Here is a 26031-nt window from a genome sequence, read left to right as displayed (position 1 = left end):
TATCTGAGACTGTTAGATTAAGGCGGAAATCGGGTTACGTTTAGGGTTAGGGTTTTATGCCTAGGGTCCCACACTCCATAAAACGGCAATGGTCAAATACGTGATTTGTCTCTTCCTTACCACTATAATGTTTAAGTCATCTCCCAATCAAGACTGATTCAGCAAATTGCAATGTTTTCATTATATAAAAATTTGACATGGAAAAGTGCTTCTTCTTATAATTGTTCGGAGTATATATTTTGCAATGCTTCAAAACACTCAAATCATACTTTCTTTCTCTTTAACAATATTGTTCAGGTACATTTAACTTTGGATACATTTAACTTTGGATAATTTTAACTTTGGATACATTTAACCCGCCTAAACTTGTCAACCAAAGAAAGCTTTATATTGAAGCCAACATAGTTGATCGTGTGTTAATCGCAAGAAATATTTTCCGTCACGTCTCTTCAAACTGCTGAATTCAATGTATATAACCTCTGCCATTATTTATGATGTCAAAATTAATAATTTCATTTTTGTGTTCGTTGAATATCGTCATATTCAGACTGGTTTAATTATGTGTCCTCGAGTCCAACTCCTGCAGTATTTCTAGATTGATTGAAGCAGAACAGACCGGATTAATTCAATAAAACTAGAGGACAACTCTCTCAGTATTTCTAGATTCTTTGTATCAGACCAGACTGGTCCAATTATAAACCTACATTCAAATTATATGCTCGCGAGTTGAACTCCTCCAGAATTTCTAGATTCATTGAATTAGAACTGTAATTAATTTAGAACTTATTGACATTTCATTCAGGCGACCAACCAATGGTTCTATTAGGACAGAATTTTTTAGTACAAGTAACAAGATTGAAAAATTCCTCTAAACTGTATCAAGAGTAAGTTTTGATTAAATTGTATTAGAAGTAAATTGATAAATCATACTGAAAGTAATCCTCTACTAAAATATATTGAGATTTAATCCATTTATTCGTGTTACAATTATATACTACTATTCAACAATGATTACGCTATTATGATCAAGTACGAACCGTCTTATACAAAACATTACTTGTATCTCTGACTCAGCACAAAAAAGAGAGTACATTCATCAGGTTATGAAAATAGCGAACTAGACAGATTCCTAAGATTCCTATGGAGGGCAAATGTGCTGATCTTGCAGAAGTACTTACGTAATAATGTACATAGACCTAGACAATAATCTGTAAAAGACTACGAAGCCTCACTTTGAGATTCTGGCCTTCGCAAAGAGCGAGGAACGCGCCATATTTGGCGTTGTCTTAAGAAAGCGGGTATAAAATGCCCCAGCCACGGGCCGACACCAGTTTTGCTGGCCAGAAGCTCAAACAGGCTTTGTCTTTGCAGGTAAGATAACCGCCTATGTACAATTTTTCATAGTATAAGACTTTCTGAGTTATAAGAATTTTTAGTGTTAAGATGTAACCTAACATCATTATGTTTAAACATTAGATCATTTTAATATTTCTTTACTATTATTTAACCTAATGTATTAGAAAGTTTAACTGTTTGAAGAACTTATATTTACTTATAATTATATTATTGATTATAGTAAAAGCAACGTTCGCTACCAACTTCATACTCAGTAAGAGTTAATTTAGAAATAAAATACTCTTTAAATAATAGAGTTTAATATGTTGACATTTTAGAATTAATTCAGTAAAATATATTTCAATTACGGTATTAGTCTGAAATACTGAATTTTAGATTCTTTTGCTATCGTGAATTTATTCGATATTTAATTATCAGTTTTACATTCTAAACGGCAGATATTATACAAGTATGATGTTGGTAAGTGAAAGAATATCGTAGTTTTATATGTATTTCTTATATCCGAAAATTGAGCTTGTTGTAGTTTGATATTGAAATGTAAGTTTATATGTTGAGTATTTCAATAGAGTTTTGCTGGCCAGAAGCTCAAACAGGCTTTGTCTTTGCAGCTCGATCCCGAGTACCTTCAATTCCCCAAGAATGTAGTCACGTCTTCATCATCGAGTGACACTTACATCAAATGACTTGAACGTCCTTTCTTTTCTCTCTCTCTCTCTCTCTCTCTCTCTCTCTCGGAATTGAGAACGGATTGACTTAGAGTTTACGAAGCAATTCTTCACGTAAAAGCTGGTGAAGAAATTCTTTCGTAAAAGTTCCAATATGGCTGTGGCCATAATTATGATTTTATAACATGGCTAGAAGAGTTTAATATGCCACTGGAGACACTGGTGTAGAAAGTTTAGTTGGCGACACTGCTGTAGAAAGTTTTGTTGAGGATATTGATGCAGAGAGTTTATCTGGTGTCGCTCCTGTAGTCAGTTTAGTTGGGGACATTGGTGCAGAGAGTATAACTAGGGATGTAGGTTCAGAGATTAACTGTGGACACTGGTGTAGACAGTTTAGTCGGGGACACTTTTGCAGAGGTTTTAATTGGGGACACTGATGCCTACAGTTTAGTTGTTTGCACTGGTGTAGACAAATTAGTGTGTGTGTGTGCGCATGTAAGGTTGTGGCTGTGTGGCTTTTTAAATTTTAAACATAGCTTTAAATATTTTAGTCATATCGCCACGATGTCTGCATTGTGAAAGTTTTATAGGGATGTCTAGCATTGGGGCATCATGCCGCAGACATGTAGCATAGTGTCCCACCCAGTCACATTATCCTGACACCAGGCCGACCAGTCCTAACACTAACCTCTTAATGCTGAGTGCAAAGCGAGACAACTGAAAGTACCTTTTTTATAAGTCTCTGGTACGCCTCGGCCAGGGTTCAAACTCGCGACCTCCCACATCCGCTTAGGTCACCGGAGCAGTCAGACATTTTAGTTGAGGACATGGAAGTAGTGATTTTAATTGGGGACATTTATGTACATAGTTTAATCAGTGTCACTGGTGTAAACATTTTAATTGGGAACACTGCTGCAGACAGCTTAATTTAGGACAATCGTGTAGAGAGATTATTTGGGGGAGCTGGTTGATACAGCCTAATTGGGAAACCTGGTTTAGACGGTGTAATTATTAATTTGGAGTAGACATAATATGGGACACTGATGCAGACAGTTCAGTTGTGGACACTGGTATAAACAGTTTAATTGGGGATGCTGGTGAAGACAGCTTACGTAGAGGTTCTGGTCTAGACAGCTTACGTGGAGGTTCTGGTGAAGACAGCTTACGTGGAGGTTCTGGTCTAGACAGCTTACATCTACTGAAGATTTTCGGCTACGTGCATGTTAGCTTGATTGTGGCGATTTGAATAATAAACAAATACACATAATTACAAAAATAACACATCCATATAACAGAAAATGAACAATTTATATACCAATTTAAACATTTTACAAACGTAAACATTGGACGGGGCCATACAATTCAGATTGAGTACTACCATTCAACGGGTACCGTACCATCTAGCGGGGGCCGTATCATTTAAAGGAAACAATATCATGGCACGTTTGAGGTAAAAATGTCATCAGCCTGTGTTTATACGGTGTTGCTGATTTTTATTTCTTCTTTAGTTTCTTCCAAAATGTTTCTGTATGTGTGAATTTTGTTGATTTTACATCTTTACTTTCATCGTTTTCATACTGAGTGTAAATTGTCTCCAGTAGCATCCTGTATTCCAATAGAGGATTTACAAATGAGAAATATCCGGTGGCCTAGTGGTTAGAGCGTCTGCGTTGGAAGCTGAATGTCGTGGGTTCGATACCCGGTCGAATCATACTAAAGACTTCCAAAATTCGTACTAACAGCTGCCTCGCTTGGCGCTCAGCATTAAGAGGTTAGTGTTAGGACTGGTCGGCCTGGTATCACGGATAATGTGACTGGGTGGAACATCATGCCACATGTCTGCATCATGATGCCCCAGTGCTAGACATCACTATAAACTGCCACACTGCAGGCATCGTAGCAATATGACTGAACAATTGCTAAAGCTACGTTAAAACTCCAAACAACACACATACACACACACATGAGAAATAAAGAAAATCTTTAATGACTTTCCATTGAATGTTAATTTCAAACTTAGTATTAAATCAGCTCTTTTCATTATTTACTGTGTGAGAGTATGTCATGAACATGGGTAAGCCAAGAGAGAGTTCAATAAATAGTTATGGGTTTGACTATTCAATTATCGGAGTGATGCAAGGCATTTTCTTTTCGTCAATAATTATAATTTCTGTTTATCCGAATATATTGTTCCAGCTGATATGACATATATAATTGGTTCCTTTAACCCACAAGTCAGAGCAAGAATCTTCGTTGAAGCAATTTCAAGAAACCGGAATTTTGTTCTGTTACAAAAATACTCCAGGTGCGCCCTCCAATAAAACTCTATCTCCTGTTCGGTCCCAAATCCCACCTTTTTGTGGGAAGCATTGTTTATTGAAACTCTGTTTGTGTCTATTCAGTGATGGGTGGTTGACAGATTTTCTAAATAAAATGGATTCCGTTTCATTAGGATTAATATCAAGAAGCAAATGAGCGGCACGCACTTGAATATTTCAGAATACGGTTTGGATATTATGTGCATCGTGAAAATAAGCATGTAGCATGGGGCTCGTATTCATGCAGATGTCAGTGGCACTGGCCCGGGTAGGTCGAACAGCTCACGCCTTTACCGATCACTGACATCTCACCTTTGTCCGCATGGATGCGAGTCTCAGGCTCGACCATCTTGGACATGGGAAAAAGTTTGTCTGTAGATTACCGTGGGTAAGCGGCTCTTCCAGGGTTTTATTGTGTTGCTCCTCCACCAGATATACTGGCTGCCATTTATATAGTATATCAGGTGCTGAAAATGGCCGTCATTTATGTAGTATATCAGGTGCTGAAAATGGCTTCAAGCCCACAACAAGAACTGTTACAGACATATACACACACAGCATGGAACCATGTGCCAAACTCGTCTTGCATTGACTTCAATACAGGAAAAAAGGACCACTAAAATCAGGCGGATGTAAACGCACGATGCTTTTCTGATTCTGTTGACCACAAAACTTTGTTTTTGTCACCAATTTATAACAAATGTCAAATGTATAGGCTATAAATACCTATTTAAATATATAGGCCCTACCTGCCAGTCTACATATATAGGTTATACCTGCCTATTTACATGTATAGGCCCTACCTGCCAGGTTATACCTATTTACATGTATAGGCCCTACCTGCCAGGTTATACCTGTCTATTTACATGTATAGGCCCTACCTACCAGGTTATACCTGTCTATTTAAATATATAGGCCCTACCTGCCAGTCTACATATATAGGCTATACCTGTCTATTTACATGCATAGGCCCTACCTGCCAAGTTATACCTGTCTATTTACATGTATAGGCCCTACCTGCCAGGTTATACCTGTCTATTTACATGTATAGGCCCTACCTGCCAGGTTATACCTGTCTATTTACATGTATAGGCCCTACCTGCCAGGTTATACCTGTCTATTTAAATATATAGGCCCTACCTGCCAGTCTACATATATAGGCTATACCTGTCTATTTACATGTATAGGCCCTACCTGCCAGTCTACATGTATAGGCTATACCTGTCTGTTTACATGTATAGGCCCTACCTGCCAGTCTATATATATAGGCTATACCTGTCTATTTACATGTATAAGCCCTACCTACCAGTCTATATATATAGGCTATACATGTCTATTTACATGTATAGGCCCTACCTACCAGGTTATACCTGTCTATTTACATGTATAGGCCCTACCTGCCAGGTTATACCTGTCTATTTACATGTATAGGCCCTACCTGCCAGGTTATACCTGTCTATTTACATGTATAGGCCCTACCTGCCAGGTTATACCTGTTTATTGACATGTATAGGCCCTACCTGCCAGGATATACCTGTCTACTTACATGTATATCCCCTACCTGCCAGTATATATATATATATATATATATATATATATATATAGGCTACACAATACCTACATGATTATGTTTATTGGAGAAAACAGTAAATGGTCGGTAAAATCTTCATTCCACAAATGACTAATCCATGGAACGCAGCAGGCGTAACTGATGCCATTTTCCCCCAAATCCTGTTGAGAAAAAAAATGTCCAAAATAAAGAATCCACCAATTTCCGAAAATTATAATAACAGAAATAGGTTGATAACTTTCCGGAACGAAGATACATCATTCCAAAAATGCGATGTTATTAATTTAATTTACTGATATTGCTTTATGCTAAAATATTTTTTTCTCCAAACATTTAAATGGATAGCACTTGTTATGTACGTTTAATATATATTGTTTGTTAGTTTTCTTTCTCAGTGATTATGACTGAGCCGGTAGCCTAGTGGTTAGAGCGTCCGTCTCGGATGCGAAGGTCGTGGGTTCGATCCCCGGCCGAGTCATACCAAAGACTTGCAAAAATCGTACTAACAGCTGCCTCGCTTGGCGCTCAGCTAAAAGAGGTTAGTGTTAGAAGTGGTCGGCCTGGTGTAAGGATAATGTGACTGGGTGGGACATCATGCTACATGTCTGCGGCATGATGCCCCAGTGCTATCCATCACTATAAACTGCGACACTGCAGACATCGTAGCTATATGACTTAAATATTGTTAAAACTACGTTAAAAAGCCAAATGACACATACACACATTCTCCGTGATTATAGAGTATGTACAATGGTATTTGGACTTGACATTGTCCAAAATCAAGGTAACTGTTTACCTGATTAGGGACACTGATGTTGCTTTGCGTTAGGTAATCCAATAATACATAGGTAATCCAATAATACATAGGTAATCCAATAATACATAGGTAATCCAATAATACATAGTTAATATTTTTCTATGAGAGTACGTTAAATATTATGTTCATTATCAAAAGAGGCAAACCTGTTATTTTTGGTCTGGGTCACGATAATTTGAATTTTAATTTAATAACCCATAATGAATATATTGTATTTGATGTTTACCACATTCTTTATTATGATTTTAGTAACTTATTTTACCTGTTTTCAACTTAAAATGTCTTGCAATGAACGTTGGACCTACATCCTAGGTCTATTTTTTTGTGTCTTAGTCTTTTTAATAATCTTGTTTACTGGAAACATTGTTCATTCTTGCCTTAACATCTTCTTATGTTCAGATTTTGATTTGTGTGGAATTAATTATTCAAATTAATTTTCTCTGGAATTACAAAGTGCTTCATAATATTCTCGGACAGAAACATTATTTTCTAATCATTGTGAATTCAGACAAGGACATCTTTGGTTATATTACTTTAATTCGTCAAAAGACTGTTGGCACATCTCCACGTAACGGGCTACTAGAGCCATTTAAACACATTCAGTGTTTGATCTTAATTCGAACACCACTGGAGTTGAATTAGAACTTTACCTACTAGGACTGGCGATAGAAGTTTTTGGACTATTATTTTCACCTTTTATTCAGGGGAAATAAATTATTGGTTGAATTTTATAACTTGTGTTGGTTTTTAATATACGGTCTAAAGATATCGTGTATTCAGTTTGTTGGGGGCAATGGTTTCTTAAAGCACTGAAAGTGGAATTTATTAATTTGTGCCACACTTGGAACAAAAATAAAGTTACAATTTCTAATGTGCCACGCATGGGAAAAAAATAAAGGTATACCTTTGAATGTGTCACACTTAGGATAAAAAAGAAGTATATTAATGGAAAAAACATACATAATCAAAGCGGTATAATCATAAATGGCACACGAGAGAGAGAGAGAGAGAGAGAGAGAGAGAGAGAGAGAGAGAGAGAGACGGGGGGGGGCGGTAAATATATGTAAATTCCAATTGATTAAAAAATCTAAAGCTGCTCTGGTTGTTCACTGATTATTCCGATCCGACCCAGTCCATCATTATGATAACAACCAAAGATCGTAAGCCTAAATTCTTCGTCTAATATGTCTATTCTTGTTGCGATCATGTATAAACACGATGCGGTCAAATCTATGAAAACTCAGCTTGAATTGAAATAACTGCCACGCAAGAGTTTTGACAGCCTCTTATGAGATTACATTAGTCACATAAGCATTTTACGCCCTTTATGAGACTAAATTGTACGCATAAGCTTTGACGCCCATTACGAGACTAAATTGTACGCATGAGCTTTTGACGTCCATTTTGAGACTAAATTGTACGCATGAGCTTTGACAACCATTACAAGACTAAACTGTACGCATGAGCACTGACACCCTTTAAAAGACTAAATTGTATGCATGAGCTTTGACACCCATTACAAGACTAAATTGTACGCATGAGTTTTGACACCCATTACGAGACTAAATTTTACGCATGGGCACTGACACCCATTACGAGATGAAATTGTACGCATGAGTACTGCCACCTTATAAGAGATTAAATTGTACGCATGAGCTTTGACCCCATTTATGAGACTAAATTGTAGACATGAACACTGACACCCTTTATGAGACTCAATTGTACGCATGAGCCCTGAAACCCTTTATGAGACTCAATTGTACGCATGAGCCCTGAAACCCTTTATAAGACTAAATTGTACGCATGAGCACTGAGCCTCTTTGTGAAACTAGATTGTATGCATGAGCACTGACACCCATTACAAGATGAAATTGTACGCATGAGCACTGACACCCTTTACGAGACTAAATTGTACGTATGAGATTTTGACGCCCTTTACGAAACTAAATTGTACGTATGAGATTTTGTCGCCTTTTACGAGACTAAATTGTACGTATGAGATTTTGACGCCCTTTATGAGACTAAATTGTACGTATGAGTACTGCGACCTTATAAGAGATTAAATTATACGCATGAGCTTTGACCCCATTTATGAGACTAAATTGTACGCATGAGCACTGACCCCCTTTATGAGACTAGATTGTACGCATGAGCACTGACACCCATTACGAGACTAGATTGTACGCATGAGCACTGACACCCATTACAAGACTAAAGTGTACGCATGAGTTTTGACACCCATTACGAGACTAAATTGTAGGCATGAGCTTTGACACCCATTACAAGACTAAACTGAGCACTGCCTAAAAGTATAGCTCTTGCCAAAGAAGCAGCTAATGTAAAGTTTTAAACGAAGCGATCGAGGAGTTGCGAAGTTACACAGATAGTGATAAACACATGTATGACCTATTTACCAAACTACACAATTTTATACGGTGTTAACTTCGATATACTTTTCCGTAAACCAGACATCCGAAATAATCAGTGCAAAAATAAATTTTGAAGAAACGATACTACCTGATACTACACTAAAAAGTTTAACATTTAAGAATGTGTATTGAAGACGACTTCATAGTTTGTTTTCAAATGATTCGCATAAGGTTCGCGGACTTGCTTGGATAGACTATGGAATTTTATTGTTTTGTATAATGTCTTAACACAAATTTACAACACACGGACCATTAATTAAAATCGACTGGACATATTGCTTATTTAATGATTTCTTTCTTTCGTTCATATTATGCAAGGATTGGCCACGATACTGACTTTCTGCTTTAGGTTAGACAAGAGATCCTTTGGGCTACGATGAAATTTCCTGGTTGGGGGCAATACCCATCACGAAGAGGATCAAATTCTCTGATTTCGGGCAGGGGAAGTAATTCTAAGGTTAAAGAAGAGACCGTATGGGTTAGGATCAAGTTCCCTAGTTAAGGACAGTAACTCTTGCGAGGAGGAGAAATTCCCTGATCGGGGACATGGGGAGTAGCTGTATGTTAGAGAAGATATCATTGGGTTAGGATGAAGTTCCCTGATTAGGGGCAGTACCTGTTGCGAGGACGTAGTAAAACACAAATGTATATTTTGTTTTCGAATACGAGAAAAGTCAAGGTATTTGTATTGGAAGCCCCGTGGAAGCAGATAAGTGTATTATGACTAATTAAGGCAAATGAACATAGCGAATGAGAGAGACTGATTGACTGAGATGGATATGGGGGGGATGGAGGGATGTGCTTTTAAGTGTGGATGGTGTTAAATATACCGAATGAGGTTATGTTTTAAGTTTGCTTTACAACAGACCTTAAATCGTGTTGAAGCAAGTAGACTTCAAACCTTCACTGTGGCCAGTCTGAACCTGTCCGATGCAGGGACTCGAACAAGCTCCATTTATAAGCACTGAGCTCGAAGGATTCAAACCTGTTGGATGGAATTCGATAACAGTTAAATCCTAACATATTCGCAGTCCAAAATAATTGGCTGATATGAATTCTAATGGGGGAGGGCCGTGACAATGGGGTCATATGAATTCTAATGGGGGAGGGCGTTGACAATGGGGTCATATGAATTCTAATGGGGGAGGGCGTTGACAATGGGGTCATATGAATTCTAATGGGGGAGAGCGGTGACAATGGGGTCATATGAAATTTAATGGCGTGTAGTCTTTGTTAAATAATAATGTCAAATGAATTCTAAAGGTGTGTGGATTGTGTAAAATAATGGGCTCTTATGAATTTAAATGAGGTATGGGTTGAACGAAATAATGGGCTGGTGATCTTTAATGGTGTGTGTGTGTGTGTGTGTGTGTGTGTGTAAAATACTGAACTTATGATCTTTAACAGGGTTTGTAAAATAATGGACTGATCATCTTATATGGTGTATGTGTGAAATAATGGGCTGATGATCTTTAGTGGTGTGTGTGTGAAATAATGGACTGATGATCTTTAATGGTGTGTGTGTATACAATAATGGGTCGATGATCTTTAATGGTGTGTGAAACGATGGACTATTATGAATTCTAACGGGGTGCCTCAGTACTGAAGTACTGGACTGGGCTAATGAATTCTAATGAGATGCTGGCTGAGTGAAATAAACAACCTGACAGAAAGAAAACAATCAACCAAAGAAAATAACTCAATCGGGGAAGCAGATGAGAACACCCTTTTAGCATGTCCCGTCAGTCTGCCATTTTGCAAACATAATCTCAGATGGCAGAGACGGGAATTTATGTAAATATGTCATATAGTATTTAAAAAAATCCACCTGCATCTAGGCTTGCATTTAGTAATGGAGTAATGGGTCTAATACAAGATATTAATGTAGTAACAAATGGTCTAATACAAGATATTAATGTAGTAACACATGGTCTAATACAAGATATTAATGTAGTTGTTGTTGTGGGGTTTAACGCCATTTTTCAGCACACGATAGGCTATACATGGCGGCCAGTATTAATGATGGAGGAAGAACCCGGAAAAACCCCGGAAAGAACCACCGACCCTCGAGAAGCTACTGGCAAGCTTTCTCACATACCCACAGTGGCTGAGTCTTAGAATCGAACTGCCGCAGACATAGGTGAGATGGCAGTGATCCGTAACGAAGAGCGCTTTAGACCACTCGGCCACTCGGGGCCCCTATTAATGTAGTAACGCATGGTCTAACACAAGATATTAATGTAGTAATACATGGTCTAATACAGGATATTAATGTAGTAATACATGGTCTAACACAAGATGTTAATGTAGTAACACATGGTATAACACAAGATATTAATGTGGTAGCACATGGTCTAACACAAGATATTAATGTAGTAACACATGGTCTAACACAAGATGTTAATGTAGTAACACATGGTCTAACACAAGATATTAATGTAGTAACATATGGTCTAATACAGGATATTAATGTAGTAACACATGGTCTAACACAAGATATTAATGTAGTAACACATGGTCTAACACAAGATATTAATGTAGTAACATATGGTCTAATACAGGATATTAATGTAGTAACACATGGTCTGACACAAGATGTTAATGTAGTAATACATGGTCTAACACAAGATGTTAATGTAGTAGCACATGGTCTGATACAAGCGTGGTTGTTTTTGCTATATCATGTCTACAATTTATTAATATCATGTCTGCGTGTTTTATTTGTTATATCATGTCTGCGTGTTTTATTTGTTACATCATGTCTGCGTGTTTTATTTTGATTTATCATGTTTGCGTGTTGTATTTGTTATATCATGGCTGTGTTTTATTTGTTATATCATGTCTGTGTTTTATTTGTTATATCATGTCTCCGTGTTTTGTTTGTTATATCATGTCTGCGTGTTTTATTTGTTATATCATGTCTGCGTGTTGTATTTGTTATATCATGGCTGTGTTTTATTTGTTATATCATGTCTCCGTGTTTTGTTTTCTATATAATTTATGGGTGTTCTGTTTTTAAATGATGTAGGCATGTTTTATTTGTAATATCCTGTCTGCGCTTGTTGTTTGCTATATCATGTATTCAAGTTTCTTTTGTGCATCATGTCTGCATGTTTTTTATTTTAAAAAATCATGTTTGTACGTTTTGTTTAACATGTCATGTTTGCTTGGTTTTGTGTGTTTAGTTGCATGTCAGCATGTTTAATTTGTGATGTCATGTTCGTCTGTTTTGTTGGCTGTATCATGTCAGAGTGTTTTGTATATTGAAAGTCATACATACAGCACCTTGATAACTTAGCAAAATTATAACCACTCTTTTTCCACCTCTGAATATTCTGTCAAGGAAAATAACATGATGTAAGCTGATGCTGTGCTGTGTTATAACTGTCCACACCGATCCGGACACACGCTGTAATGACCTAGATATTATCATCCCATTGATTCCTGTTTGTAATTAGATTGATAGCCGTGAACGATTTGTGACCTCAGACAGCACACCTTGCATGATAAGAGTTCAACAATACTTACAGCAAGTCAGCAACAATATGTATCCCTGGTATGTAGATAATAATAACTGACTGGGAGGAATTGCACTTCGATGTATCCCTGGTATGTAGATAATAATAACTGACTGGGAGGAATTGCACTTCGATGTATCCCTGGTATGTAGATAATAATAACTGACAATAGTACTTAGATTCATATCAATATTACGCCTCTTCATAATCCAAAACCTTTGTCAAGTAATGAGGGCTAGCTTATGTCCATCCAGTTGTAAAAGAATGAAGGCTAGTCTATGTCCATTAATGTGTCAAACAAGAAAGGTTAGCCAATGCCCATCCATGTGGTTTACAGTCCTAATCTACTTAGAGTCTTGAGAGGTACTTGAATATTATACAATATGTAGGGAACAAATCTGTGGCCTTGTTTAAACAGAGTTCTGATATTTGAAAAACCTCACGTACATTTTGAAATATGACTTTAGGACGCGGAACAGCGGAAACATGATCAATTTAAATTGCCGTTATTCTAGATATAACCTGGGAAAAAAGCATTATACAATTTTCTCACATTAAAAAAGTATGAATTATGTTGATATAAATACAAATCCCTTTACAAAGGTCCACCTGGGGCCGAGAGTGATCTAAAGCGCTCACCGTTACGTATCACTGCCATCTCAGGTCTGTCTGGTTCGAGTCGAGTAGCCGAGTGGTCTAAAGCGCTCACCGTTATGTATCATTGCCACCTCAGGTCTGTCTGTTTCGAGTCGAGTAGCCGAGTGGTCTAAAGCGCTCACCGTTATGTATCACTGCCACCTCAGCTCTGTCTGGCTCGAGTCGAGTGGCCGAGTGGTCTAAAGCGCTCGCCGTTACGTATCACTGCCACCTCAGCTCTGTCTGGCTCAAGTCGACTGGCCGAGTGGTCTAAAGCGCTCACCGTTACGTATCACTGCCACCTCAGCTCTGTCTGGCTCGAGTCACCTTTTGTACTGGCCGCCTTGCATAGCCTTTCTTGTGCTGACAAAAATGGCGTTAAAGCCTACAATAACAACAAAGGTCTATATAAAAATATAATACTAGTATAAATGAATATTCAGTTAATAATTCTACCTTTTTATACTCGGTATTGCCATCAATATAAATATTGCCATCAATATTAATAAAGCTGAATTGAATTTAATCGTTTTTTTTTTTAACTTAGAAATAGAGTCTTTACCCATACTACAATTGATACGACGTTTTGGTCACAAACTAAGTACTATAAAGAAGCAAAATCACCCTGCTGCAAGTTATATTTAATTTGTCTCTTTGCATTTTAGGGAAGTAAATTATATTGTGAAAACTGTGTTGGTTCTTTACTCCTTATATTGCTTCCTTTACAAACATATAATTGTAACATAAACACGAATATTTCAAATAGGCTATATATATGATATGCTTTCTCACATACCCCTATAAGATAGTCATGCACACCTATTTGTTTTGCAGCCGACACATTTTCTTTTAAATAATTCTCTAAATTCTAAATTTGCTTAGTAGCCTATAACTACTACGACACTGAAATATCCGGGATATAATGTGCGCTTACATAAATTGACATAAAATAACAGATGTCGTTATGGCTCATCGATTTCTAGGTCAATATAAATACTTTCCAGTATCCTTAACAAATTTAAAAAAACCCAGTTGGAACATAATAAATTTAAAGGTTTAATTCCTGTAGAAACAGCCATGTAAAGTTTTGCAAACAAAACGTTTATTTTATGTTTTATTTGTTTGTCTTGTCTGTGTTTTGTATTTGCCTTTGAAAAAGACTAGTTGAGAGTCGAAAGTGATTAGGCTAGCTAGATATTAGTTTTGTACTGTTCGTTGTCACTTTATTGCATTTATCTTAATAAATACCTGACACACGTGATCCCTTGCTGGATCCAGTGCACTTGGAAGGACTGCTATTCGCCATATGATTTGTATTCTTTATATATATATATATATATATATATATATATATATATATATATATATATATATATATATATATATATATATATATATAATGATCAAATTATTTAGTTAAACTGACTATCGGTGTACTTTTTAATATAAATTGCAGTAATGTTCATATATTTTACGTACGTGGTATGTTATGTCTTACATACATGGTATGTTCCTATATCTTACACACGTGGTAAGTTCATATATTTTACATACGTGGTATGTTCATATATTTTACGAACGTGGTATGTTCCTATATCTTACACACGTGGTATGTTCATATATTTTACATACGTGGTATGTTCATATATTTTACGTACGTGGTATGTTCCTATATCTTACACACGTGGTATGTTCATATATTTTACATACGTGGTATGTTCATATATTTTACGTACGTGGTATGTTCCTATATCTTACACACGTGGTATGTTCATATATTTTACATACGTGGTATGTTCATATATTTTACGTACGTGGTATGTTCCTATATCTTACATACGTGGTATGTTCGTATATTTTACATACGTGGTATGTTCATACATTTTACGTACGTGGTATGTTCCTATATCTTACATACGTGGTATGTTTCTATATCTTACATACGTGGTATGTTCCTATGTCTTACATACGTGGTATGTTCCTATATCTTACATACGTGGTATGTTTCTATATCTTACATACGTGGTATGTTCCTATGTCTTACATACGTGGTATGTTCCTATATCTTACATACGTGGTATGTTACTATATTTACATACGTGGTTTACAAAAATGCCGACAGAATTTACACCAGTGGATAATAAGTTGACTCCATTCTTTCTAATGTTATTCCTGAAATGTAGGAAGAATTAAGTTTAGAAAAGGGTATGTCCTTTGGTTTAAAACTTCTAGCACAATTAACGACACAACAAGACACGCCCATTGTTTCGGATTATAAAATTCTTATAACAAGTGTATAATAATAATAATAATAATAATAATAATAATGATAATAATAATAATAATAATAATAATAATAATAATGATAATAATAATGAGGACTTTGTATATTGCCTAATCTTTAGAAGCTCTAAGCGCTTTACAACATTAGACAACACCTACAACAACAAAAAAAAAACATAATAATATTATTACAAAAACAAACACCAAGAAATAAAAAAACATTAAAAAATATAAAAAACATGCTGAGAATATTTCAGGTAGGAAACATTATTAGGTCTTTAAGTTTGTTCTTGCAGTATTCAATCAAATATGAAGTAAGCCTATGGGGTTTCTGCCAACCAGACTAGGGAACCCTCCCACGTGATCATGCCCCGTGACGTCATGGCGATGTTCCCTAAATTTCTCTGATTATTCTAATACTTTTACATAATGTACAGGATGTAGGGCTCGGATTACCTTGAGTGTACGATAACAGTAAATGAATCATACATGCAGAGTTTATAGCTGTACTTTAGTCCCTGCCAATACTGTTACAAATACCTTAAAAGTGACAGATAAAAGTTTCCACCCCCACTCGTCACGGTATCGCCGGTAAATCTAGTGTCAATATTTGTCCTTTTTATTCATACAATACAACAACAGTCTTGACCAGCTATTGGTGGGCTAACCATAAGTGTCTGCAACTTTGGATAGCCTGGGGATTCCACATTATCAAGATCTTTGTCCTAATTGTGAACAGTTCGCACTATTCAGGCCGGTTATATTAAGGTTTCCTAATTTGAAGGTAAGTCAACACGTTAGTTATTTAAATTTTTGCAAACAATTTTTGCCATCAAAGCGGATGTGTCTGTTTATTTTATACTTACCCACGCAAGGGTGTGTCTGTATAAGGCAGTCTAAATGAATTTGCGTTAGACTATGACGAGAAGAGAATATTACATGGGTTGTCCAACGTGAGTGAATGGTTGAGACGAAGAATGGAATGGGGAACAGGAAACAATGCATTTTGTTATTCGTTTAAAGTCGACACCATTATTTGATGTCGAAAACTCTTCTTGCCATCTTATGCAGCAATATTTTCTAAAAATAGTTCTCGTACATGTTTATGTTGTATCACTTTTGTAACGAGAAAACTAGGAGGAAGTGGGTGCATGACAGGTTATCGAATTTCGGAAACATATAACTATTGAGAGTTTTTATCGGAATCCATTGCTTTTTCATCAAATTCCTGTATTCACGAGCCAGTCCAAAAGTCTAAAGATAAAACTACATATTAAAGATACATGGCCTGGTGTTGCCTATTTACAATGTATCGTCAACTTTGTAATCGTTCAGGCTTTTTATGTTTATAAGCAAAAAATCGAACACCATTTTATAGGCGGATAGGACGGATGTTGGCAAAATACAATGACAACAGGGGAACTTGAAGGAATTCTGCGAAAATGATGACGTCAGCACGATTTGACTGACATTGTTGATGTTATAAAGTAGTTGTATCGACTCTCATAAATTTTATTTTATTTTGGATTTTACTCGTCTAATTTAAAAAAAAAAGACTGACGATACAAATAATGACTGTTGCTTTCTTATCCCAGACAAAACTCATTATCTTCGACACGCTTTAATAGGACCGGGATGGTTGTCAATCAAACCATTCTCAGTCAATCCAAAATGTACCCTGATCTAGCTTAGGCAACGTTATGCAACGCGTGTTAACTAGACAGAACAAATATACATTCATGAATTCTAGACTTGCTTGTCAATAAAATTAGTGGCGTCACTGGGCCAATTCTGTTCCATCCACCAACTGAAGCAAAATCTTCCCTTTTCATAAAATTGATCAAGTATTCTGAGTGAATTGAGTTATTTCCACTCATCCTCTTTTCATGTTGCCGGTTGTGTATATATCCACCACAATGCCGCTGGTTCAAGTCTGCTACACTTGTGTGCACGTCATACAGCAGGAATGGTGTTCCTTGTGAGAAAATGACCACGAATGTTCCTAATTTTATTATTTAACATAATAACTTTCTTTATTATTAACTACATGTCGGGGCCCCGAGTGGCCGAGTGGTCTAAAGCGCTTTCCGTTACGGATCACTGCCATCTCATCTCTGTCTGCGTGGGTTCGAGTCTCGGATTCGGCTAATGTGGGTATGTGAGAAAGCTTGCCAGTAGCTTCTCGTGGGTCGGTGGTTCATTCCGTGGTTTACCCGGGTTCTTCCTCCACCATTAATACTGACCGCCATGTATAGCCTATCGTGTGCTGAAAATGGCGTTAAACCCTACAACAACAACTACATGTCGACTATGCACGCTAAATCTAAAGTTTTCGTTATTGTTGCAAATCTACAGAGCAAATTAGAAATACACATTAAATATTTCATTTTAATGAATCAGCCTGGTATTTCTTTCAATAATTTTTAGCAATTCCTAACAATAAATGTTACAATCTCTCTCTCTCTCTCTCTCTCTCTCTCTCTCTCTCTCTCTCACACACACACACACACACACACACACACTACATTGGTTACTCTACCAACTAATAAATCTACCAGCCTGTCGTATTGTCCTTTCTTTGAAACCTTGTGACAAGGGATGCGAGACATATATGGACATGTGTTCTTTTATTTTTATTTATAACACACTATCGGAAACTCAGTGTGTTATGTAAATGCACCATCTCAGATCCATTAACGATATATGATGCGAGCACCATTTAAAATCCGTTAACGTTATATGTTGTAAGTACCATTTAAAATCCGTTAAAACTATATGATGCAAGCACCATTTAAAATCCGTTAACGTTATATGATGTAAGTACCATTTAAAATCCGTTAAAGTTATATGATGCAAGCACCATTTAAAATCCGTTAACGTTATATGATGTAAGTACCATCTAAAATCCATTAACGTTATATGCGGTGAACACCATCTCAGTGCCAGATTGTCATAGAGTAATGCAAATTCAGTAACATATATATGGTGAACGCCATCTCATTGTCGTTAAATAATGCAAATTCAGTAACATCTATATGGTGAACGCCATTTCATTGTCGTTGAATAATGCAAAATCATATATGGTGAACGTCATGTCGGTGTCATTGAGTAATGCGAATACATTAACGATTTATACGGCGAACACCATTTCAAAAATCCATTAACGTTTTATATGGTGAACGCAATCCCAAATTCATCAAAGTTGTTATGGCAAAAACCATCCCAAATTTATTCACGGTGTATATGATGAACACAGTCTCAAGTCCATCAAGGTTATATATAGCGAACACCATCTCAAATCCATTAATTTTATAAATGACAAACATCATCTGAAATTGATTTCAGTGCAAAAGAATGTATGAAACTCATTCAATAACACAGTTGTTCGTGTCATATTGAGATCTTAAACGTGTTACCGTACGAAAATTGGCACAGCCGCTGTGACATAGTAGGTCAATTCCTTCTTTGTTTTGGGGTTAGCGGTTCTAGCTTGAATCACACTCGTAACTATCTTAGAATAGAGAAATAAGGATGAGCGTGTCGTGTTTGCGTACAATAGAGAAATAAGGATGGGCGTGTCTTGTTTGCGTACAGTAGAGAAAAAAGGATGGATGTGTTGTGTTTGCATACAATAGAGAAATAAGGATGGGCGTATCGTGTTTGCATACAACAGAGAAATAAGGATGGATCTGTCGTGTTTGAATACAGTAGAGAAATAAGGATAGGCGTGTCGTGTTTGCGTACAATAGAGAAATAAGGATGGATGTGTCGTGTTTGCATACAATAGAGAAATAGGGATGGATGCGTCGTGTCTGCATATAATAGAGAAATAAGGATGGATGCGCCGTGTTTGCATACAATAGAAAAATAAGGATGGGCGGCGTATAGTGTTTGCGTACAATAGAGAAATAGGGATGGGTGTGCCTTGTTTGCATGCAACAGAGAAATAAGGATGGATTTTGTCGTGTTTGCGTACAATAGAGAAATAAGGATGGGTATTACGTGTTTGCATAAATAGAGAAATAAAGACGTATGTGTCTTGTTTGCATGCAGTAGAGATATCAGGATAGGTATGTCGTGTTTGCATACAATAGAGAAATAAAAATGTAGGTGTCTTGTTTGCATACAATAGAGAAATAAGGAAGGATATGTCTTGTTTGGATGCAATAGAGAAAAAAGGATGGGTGTTCCTTTTTGCATACAATAGAGAAATAATGATGGATTTGTCTTGTTTGCATACAATAGAGAAATAAGGATAGGCGTGTCGTGTTTGCATACAGTAGAGAAATAAGGATGGGCGTGTCGTGTTTTCCTACAGTAGAGAAATAAGGATGGATGCGTCGTGTTTGCATTCAATTGAGAAATAAGGACGGATGTGTCTTGTTTGCATACAACAGAGAAAATTGGATGGGTGTGTATTGTTTGCATGCAATATAGAAATAATGATGGGTGTGTCTTGTTTGGATGCAGTAGAGAAATAATGATGGGTGAGTCTTGTTTGCATGCAATAGAGAAATAAGGATAGGCGTGTCGTGTTTGCATACAGTAGAGAAATAAGGATGGGCGTGTCGTGTTTTCCTACAGTAGAGAAATAAGGATGGATGCGTCGTGTTTGCATTCAATTGAGAAATAAGGACGGATGTGTCTTGTTTGCATACAACAGAGAAAAATTGATGGGTGTGTATTGTTTGCATGCAATATAGAAATAATGATGGGTGTGTCTTGTTTGCATACAATAGAGAAATAAGGATAGGCGTGTCGTGTTTGCATACAGTAGAGAAATAAGGATGGGCGTGTCGTGTTTTCCTACAGTAGAGAAATAAGGATGGATGCGTCGTGTTTGCATTCAATTGAGAAATAAGGATGGCTGTGTATTGTTTGCATACAATAGAGAAAAATGGATGGGTGTGTATTGTTTGCATGCAATATAGAAATAAGAATGGGTGTGTCGTGTTTGCATGCAATTGAGAAACAAGGATGCATGTACCTTGTTTGCGTGCAATAAAGAAACACAGATGGCGTGTTTTGGTTGCATGCAATAGAGAAATAATGATGGGTGAGTCTTGTTTCACAAAATAGAGAAATAAGGATGGATGAGTCTTGTTTACATACAATAAAGAAATAAGGATGGGCGTGTTTTGGTTGCATGCAATAGAGAAATAAGGATAAGCGTGTCTTGTTTACATACAATAGAGAAATAAGGATGGGAAAGTACGAGACAAAATTAAAATTAAATAGTGCCATCGTTTCGCATACAGAATTTAAAATTCTAGAACTTTCACACCTTAACTAATTAAAAAATACAATCATCAGTACTGGGCCACTCCTATTGGCACAATTTAATAACTGTGCAAAATACATCTAATTTCCTATACCAGATTTCAATCTCTGAGTTGTGAATTTTGGAATATTTTCAACACCATAACGTTAAGGATCATCAGCAGAAAATAAATACATTTCTTGTACATGTTTCATCAACAGAACGCATTTATTATTGACTGGAATTACTCCAGAAACAAAAGGATATTTTTTCACAGTTGATAATGGAATATAGTCAACTAATAATTCAACTAAGTAAACGATACGGACCAAATGTGTGCACTGGTGGTTATACAGTGAATGAAGCAACGGCATTTATTTGTTTCCTTGATTACACACAATCCGACCAAATAATAATGAAGATTTTAAAGTGCAACACGTACCATGGGTCAAGTAAACAATAATTAATTGTAATCTCTATACATTGCCTTGTATCTTAATAGAGCAACAAATGATGCTACCTCTTGATACCGAGCTTGTCGGTTTTGTATTAAACTAAAGAGATATTTATGTCACTTAAAGAAATTTGCTAGACTGCATTGTAATTTCCTGGACTAGATTGTAATTCCTCGAGTGTACATTGAATAGCGCGCAAAATTAATTTCAATACGTATTTAATACACAGATAATGTCACTAAGCTTTGCTGTGATAGATTCCTTGTTTCAACTTCACTTGTAACGTATTTCCCTTGTTTCCACTTCACTCGTGACGTATTTCCTTATTTTGCTCATGATGTGGAAACATTTAGTATTTCCATATTTTTCTAATCATGTTGAAACATTTTAATGCGAAATGTTTCCATTTCATGAGCGAAATAAGAAAATATTTCACAGTGATGTGGAAACAGTTCAAATTGTCGAAGACTGTGGCATATATTATTAAATTAGTGCCATATACTTTATATAAAATATACACTCATATAAGATATTCAACTTGTTTCCTTTAGGTTGGATTGACAGTTGTTAAATAATTCTGCAAAGAAGAGTCATGAGTTTCGCACAGGCGGGTCTCTTTGTCAAGGTGTCCTTTGTTCTGGCCCTGGCGGGCTTTCTTTTCCATATTATTGGCTTCTCAAGTGAATACTGGCGTTCGGTGGATCTTGGAATCCTGAACTTTCACGAAGGACTGTGGACGTATGGCAACAATGTGCAGCTACACAGTAAGTTCCCTGTTTCATTCATAACAGAAATATCCAAGCATCTTTTGGGCAATCAGGGAGGGGGAGGAGGACGGCAGACTGTTCGCAGTACACACGGATTAGCATGAAGTGCTCGGGAGTACGTTCGATGTACTCAGATTGTATCCCTTATTTTTTACTAAACTTATTAAGCACTAGTATTATACAGTTACTTCTTTTTGAAAAGGAAACTCAGAGCTTTTAAGAAAATATACGATTGTGCGTACAACTTGCATGCGTTCTAGTCCAAGATAAGCAAGCAAACAATAAAAAGTGCAAGGTAGGCTGACGGTATTTAAAATAAACAGCGTCGTTATAAAAAAAAATGGATCTGCTTCGAGTATACCCTCTCGAAAATGACGAATGTATACTTTAAATTGCGGTATTTGGTTTGAGTAACATAACTGATCATATTATGATCATAAATTCCATAACGTTAAGAGGGATGCTATGTTTCTCAATGGTCTCGTTTTATGTGGACTATTTCTGCGTAGATAAATTACGTGCATCAGTCGGAGGAAATGCTGTCAAATCCATCGCCTCCTTGAGGATTGTTTAGGTCAAGCGAATATTTTTTGACCCAATCCCCCGAATAAGTATTTTGTATTACCAAGACTACTACACAATAATGTGCATGACGTCAACATTTACTACATGGAAATAGGCAGATATGTTGACTTTACGGCCTTTTTCCTGACTACCATAAATTTTAATGTTATTTACCTTCAAGGTGTGAATTAAGATGCCTTACTTTCGGTTTTATATTTATTTACCTTCAAGGTGGGAATTGATATGCCTTATTTTCAGTTATTCTGTTTCATGTTTCCATTCTTACCACTTAATGCGCAATCTAGCACTGCAACGTTTAGGGGGCAACATTTACTTTTTCAGATCTGTTTTGTTCTCCGGGTTCTAGTTGCTTTTCAGTTGTAAAGCCATGAAGGTCAGAAAGGGACAAATGATCCAGACTAACGTCTATGTAGTTTCCTTTTCGAGATTAGTTAGATCTAAACATATTATTCGTAACGATTCAAAAGCATCACATGTGTACACATAACGATGGGCCAATCTTCAGCATGTCTGACAAGAACTGCTGACTAACTGTAATGTTAAAGGTCTGAAGGGCTCTATAATTAAATTCCAATCCATTAGTATTCTCAATACTTTGCTTTCTGCCTCATTAAATATAGCAAGGCACTAGAAAATTAATATACAGCTTACTCACATACCTATGATGGCGGAGGGGACAGAGGTGAGATGTGTTAATGGTCAGTATTGACGAACGCTTGTTGTGGGGTTTAACGCCATTTTTCAGAACACGATAGGCTATACATGGCGGCCAGTATTAATGGTGAAGGAAGAACCCGGAAAACCCCTGAAAGAACCACCGACCCACGAGAAGCTACTGGCAAGCTTTCTCACATGCCCACATTGGCTGAATCTTAGACTCGAACCGCCGCAGACAGAGGTGAGATGGCAGTGATCCGTAACGAAGAGCGCTTTAGACCACTCGGCCACTCGGGGCCCCATTTTTTTACGAACGCCATAGACAACAAAATTCCTACCTTGTGCATGAAATTTAGTTTGTTACTATGGTGTGTTTAACATATTGAACGTTGTTGTGTTCATCTCTGCCAGCCTAGCTAACCCGTATTTTGTCGACATCAACGTGTATATGTTGATTACCAGTTGTGGCGTGTTGGAGTTATTATGCCGACACTGTGGCATGTGTGAGGTGGGGTGTTTCAAATATTTTTTAAAATTATTATAAAAGTCCTACCCAGGCTCGATTGTGGTTGGAAGCTAAATTTGTGCAATATAGATGTAAAGCTCCGAGCCCCCAGTCAGCAATGCCGTTGGTTAAATGACTAATATGCCAAAAATTAAATTTCAACAACAATTTAATGGCATTTCAATAATGAAATGATTAAAATTTCCCAAGTACTCTCGTTCAGCTCGACCCTGTGATAGCCTGTTGCATCATTTGATTTATAATGTGAGATAGCTTTTCACCTGTCCTTGTATTCTACTCTATGTATTCTTCTCTCCTATCCCTTCATTTCATTCTCCTCTTCCTCCCGACTTTCACCAAATTCCTTCTATACTTCTCCTCTTTTTCCACTTTCTCCTCCTCGACTCCTTTCCCTCGTCCTCCTCGACTCTCTTCTGACTAGACTTGTCGACTCCGACAGCTCTGCTAAGCTTACATTAGTCTCCCCTCTTAGAGATTCGGGACTCAACTTATCAGAAATTTCTGTCCCCTCAAAAGTTTCTTTTACGAAGCAATGTCTTTTCTTAGAATCTCTCTCTAAGTTTTACAGCCAAATTATGAGTGGCTTTCTAGGAGTAATCCTATTTGCTCAGCAATCTTTCAAGAATAACTAAATTTTCGCTTGCCAGTCGGAAGTTATAATTTGGATCGAAATTGTTACCATACCATCCGTCTCAATTCCGATTGAATGTCTCTTTGATTCGATCCAATCAACTTAGCGAACAATGTACTTCTTGCTGTCTGTCCACGTGGGGACGGATTTGGAACACGCCCCGGTCCTTCGCGGTTGATCTGATCGTGGACAAAGCTGTAACACATAGGTGGGAAGTTGCCCGATCTAACGCCTATGCCGATTCAAGATTCCGTTTCGTCTCTCTGGTCATGGTAACCTTGCGTAAGAGATTAATTCTAGCCTGCGGCATGTTCGGACATCAAACATGGCTTGTAATAATAATACCTAAGTTTATACACGACTAATGAAGTGTGGTTGAGCAAACGTGACATTAGTGTTAAATATATAATCCAATTGTTTTGTCGCCATCAACGCGTCTTTGTTGATTACTAATGTTGAATATCTATTCCAATCGCTTCTCGCCATCAACGTGTCTGTGTTGATTACTAGTGTTGAAGATCTATATCTCTCGTTAACTTTGTTGGTATATGTATACTAGACAGGACCCACGATATCATAAACTTTGCAAGGATGGCGGTGCTCATATAAAGTGCCAGAGGGATTAAATTAATAAAAATACCCCTATTCCCAACGAACAGAAGAAAAAAAAATTCCCCATGATTAGACACAGACACTTGAAGGACAAATGAAGCAATGAATTCTGTAAAACATCATTATACGGACGAGTATTGGACTGCTTTGTACTATTTGAAATAGAGCTGAGGCGCGACAGTCAGTTGTAAAGGTGCGGTATATATATATATATATATATATATATATATATATATATATATATATATATATATATATATATATAACAGCACTTTGTTTTAGAAAGAAACTAAAACGCAAGCTCAAAGTCCCCAGATTATGAGAGTTTATAGCTTTGGTTTAGTTTCCATAGCGTAAGGTGCCTAATTGTGATGGCACAGAGTGTTTAATTTCCATGGCATAAAGTGCATAATTTCCATGGCATATGATGTGTTATTTCCATGGCATGTAGTGAATAATTTCCATAGCATATGATGTATTATTTCCATGGCATAGAGTGATTAATTTCTATGGAAGAGAGTGCTTAATTTCCACGGTCTGGGTATATAAGTTCTATGGCACAGAATACTTAATTCCATGGCATAAGGTGTCTAATTTCCATGGCATAGAGTGCTTAATCTCCATGGCATAAGGTGTCTAATTTCCACGGCATAGAGTGCTTAATCTCCATGGCATAAGGTGTCTAATTTCCATGGCACATAGAGCTTAATTTTCACTGCCTGGGTGTATAATTTCTATGGCACAGAGTACTTAGTTTCATGACATAAGGTGTCTGATTTCCTTAGAATAGTGTGCCTAATTTCCATGGCAAAAAATGACTAATTTCTATGGCAAAAGTGTGCCTAATTTCCATGGCAAAGAATGCTTAATTTTTATGGCATAGAGTACCTAATTTTTATGGCAGAGAATGCCTAGTTTTCATGGCATAGGGCGCATCCCAAGTATT

General features: G+C 36.8%; 1 protein-coding gene across 2 annotated transcripts in view; it reads left to right on the top strand.

Annotated features, from left to right (window-relative positions):
• The window catches only part of LOC149791107 (uncharacterized), a 167595-nt gene that overhangs the window by 47430 nt on the left and 94134 nt on the right, over positions 1–26031 (top strand). The window contains exons 1-2 of one of the 2 annotated variants that reach the window (XM_089973024.1): positions 16255–16376; positions 21859–22071. In XM_089973024.1, coding sequence (XP_089829150.1) covers positions 21900–22071 — 172 coding nt within the window. In that variant the 5' untranslated portion in view covers positions 16255–16376; positions 21859–21899. Of the gene's footprint in view, positions 1–16254; positions 16377–21858; positions 22072–26031 lie in introns of those variants that run through there. The other variant, XM_089973023.1, reaches the window with a different exon arrangement.

The sequence above is a fragment of the Sinohyriopsis cumingii genome, chromosome 10 (assembly GCF_028554795.1).
Source record: "Sinohyriopsis cumingii isolate HCF-2022 chromosome 10, ASM2855479v2, whole genome shotgun sequence".
NCBI lineage: Eukaryota > Metazoa > Mollusca > Bivalvia > Unionida > Unionidae > Sinohyriopsis > Sinohyriopsis cumingii.
The sequence above is the reverse complement of the archived record's forward strand: the minus strand, read 5'-3'. Positions and strand labels throughout refer to the sequence as shown.